The 2,861-nt window shown below is 46.4% G+C and overlaps 1 protein-coding gene across 1 annotated transcript in view; it reads right to left on the minus strand.

The window, feature by feature from the left end:
- Window positions 1-2,861, minus strand: part of LOC114029376 (cytochrome P450 2A13-like) — a 13,187-nt gene that overhangs the window by 3,799 nt on the left and 6,527 nt on the right. Inside the window, exons 5-7 of the mRNA XM_027843778.1 lie at window positions 2,770-2,861; window positions 1,249-1,390; window positions 751-938 (exon numbers count right to left, since the gene is read on the minus strand). Coding sequence (XP_027699579.1) covers window positions 751-938; window positions 1,249-1,390; window positions 2,770-2,861 — 422 coding nt within the window. The remainder of the gene's footprint in view (window positions 1-750; window positions 939-1,248; window positions 1,391-2,769) is intronic.

Genomic DNA, 2,861 nt, shown 5'->3' on the forward strand with positions numbered 1-2,861 from the left:
TGAGCTACCTGTCTACTGGCAGACTCTTAAAGGTAAGTGTACCAGTGGGGGCTTGTGAGCTCTAGTTTTAGCAGTGTGGACTCACAAAGTACCTTGAACCCTGGGGTATTAGCTGCCCCTGTGAGACCCGATCTATTATTTCAAGTTGGAGGGGCAGCCCAGAGGGAATACTAAAAACTAATAAAATATGTCCTTTGAGCTTCAGAGCAATATGTGCTATTGTCATCCTCATTTTTCAACCACCAGGTGACTTTTCATTCAAACACCCTTTCTCTTCAAAAATATCTTTGCCATCCTTGGTTCTTTCCAAACTCATAGTTCATTTCCTCTGATGACATTTTGGGTTTATTACCTCCTAGGAGAAGTGCTATTAAGAAAGCTTTTGTTACTACATTCTGAAACTGTCTCTTTGGAGACAGGCTAAGTTTATTATGTAGAAATTCAATGAACAAAATTTAAAATGTATCTCATTTGACAATCAATCAATACACCTTGAGAAGTAATATCATCCCTGGGTAACTAATCCTGCTTCAATTACAGGAAAGACCCTTTTAGGATAAATGCAATTCATGACCACATACATTTTGATTTGACAACACTGAGGTTCCCACTTTTTTGCTAATTCAGGAAAGGAGAATATTTCAGGAATTTTAGAAGCAGGGAGGTGGTGCAATGAGTAGAATAGTGGCCCTCTGGAGTAGAAGGATGGAGGATTTTGAGCCTGGGGAGTTAAGAGTGAGAGACTCTTACCTTGGGAATAAGGTAGCCCCGGAATTTGGTGTCCTTTGTGACTCTCCGGGCCAGACCCATGGGGATAACATTTCCAAACCTTTGTATCTCATGTATGACAGCCTCTGTGTATGGCATCTTGGCTTTGTCGTCAAACTTGGGTGATCGATTCCGCCCAATCACCTGATCGATTTCCTCATGGATTTTGGCTGTGGTTGGTGGGAGTGAGGAAACAGGATGCAGGAGTGTCAGAGAGATCCTGGGGAAATCTCAAGGGGGCAGAAGGGGTGTGGAGCATGGGTATACCCTGAGGTGAGAGAATACTGGAATGAGGAGTGAAGGGGATAATCCATGTTCCAGGGGTAATGATGATGATGATGATGTGTGTCTGCAAGGGCATGCATACATCTGTGTATGTGTGTGTGTGTGTGTGTGTTTGTGTGTGGGTATGTATGTAAGATGTTCTGGGCAGCTCCCAGGTCACCAAAGACTTCTAAGGGGACTAGGGGAGGGGCTCACCTTCCACCTCTGGATGCTTCATTAGCAGAAGGAAGCCATAGCGAAGGGTTGTGCTAACAGTCTCAGTGCCAGCAAAAAACAGGGCTAGGGTGGTCATGATCAAGTTCTTCATGAAGAATTCTGTGTTGGGATTGTTCTTTTCCTGGGAGGAGAAGGTGGATAGGGCTCAGAGTCCCCCACTCCGCATACACACACTTTCTTCACCTCTAGACTCTTCACCCTCAAGGCCTCCTTTCCCCCCTTCTCAGCTCAATTTCCTTGAGTCCCAGCAATGTGCAGGGTAGAGGGTGAATCCATCAATGGCACTTGAGTAAGCTGGGATATCTCAGTTCCAAGGGACCCAAACACATATCTATTCTCCTCAGAATTTAGATGAATACAGATTTAGTGTGGGAAAGGTTCTTAGAGATTGTCAAATCCAACCACTCTCATCAGGGAGTTAAGGCCCAGAGAGCTTGGGACCTCTTCAGAGTAACATAGCTAGTAAGTGTCTGAGGTAGACTTTGAACCCAGGAATGCATGACTCCTGAATCTATAGCCCTACCCACTACAGTATTCTACCTTGCAGAATCCCAAGACGGTAGAGCTGGAAGACACCTCAGCAGCCAAAGAAACACCTTGAGCTTCCTAACAAGTGGTGGTCCAGCCTGTGCTTGAAGACCTCCAAAGAGGGGGAACCTGCCAGTTCTCGGGATAGCCCATTGCCCTTTCAGACATTTCTTACTCTCATTTTTCTTCCGGACCTCAAACCTAAATTCTTCCCTTTACCACTTCTCCCATTGCTCCTGGTTCTGCCTTTAAGGACCAAGACAACAAATCCAATATCCTTCATCCTGCATTTTATAGATGAAGAGACACAGGATGGAGGAAGAGAAAGGGACTTTCCCAAGGTCTTATGTAGAGAGTTGGGCAAGCCTGCTGGGAGGAGACTATAGGGTTCTGGATCACCCCAGCCCCTATACTCAGCTTGTGAATGTCTGAAGGGGCAGAGAGTGAGGGGGATATGGAATGTCTATTTATGTCTCTTTGTGTTGGCCTTGACTTCCTGTGTTTCTGTTTCCCATTTTCTGTTTCTCTTTCTGCACCTGACTTCATCTTTCTTCATCTTTCTGTCTGTCTGTTTGTCTCTTTCTGTTATTCCGTGTCCCCCATCTCTGTACCTCACTTTCTCCATTTGGCATTCTGTCTTTATCACTCTTTGCCATGCTATCCCCAAAGTGACAATGACCACCAGTGCTCAGTATATCTGAATCTGTGCTCTGGGTTACTGCCTGACCCTGGATTGCTTATGAACCTACCTCCTGATATGTGCCACAGGGTACCCTTTGAGCCTTGCCTCGGGAAGGCTGAGACTTTCCACCTAATATCTGCTAGGGCTGCTTGCTCACATCTGAGAGCTGCTGCCCATTGTCTGTGAAGCCCACTTCCCAATGTCTGGGGATTCCTCCAGAGATCCATAACACCCTCGGGCTGAGATCTCAGCCTATCCCCTCCATTTTGACCTGCCCACTGGGCCAGTACCTCTTGCATCTTGATCAGGAAGGAGTCTATAAAGTTCCGGGGGGAGTTAGGGTCCAGGGTGGCCTGGTTCTCCCGGACCTTCTCAGTGATGA

Source organism: Vombatus ursinus, unplaced genomic scaffold (genome assembly GCF_900497805.2).
Source record: "Vombatus ursinus unplaced genomic scaffold, bare-nosed wombat genome assembly UNPS02014928.1, whole genome shotgun sequence".
NCBI classification, from domain to species: domain Eukaryota; kingdom Metazoa; phylum Chordata; class Mammalia; order Diprotodontia; family Vombatidae; genus Vombatus; species Vombatus ursinus.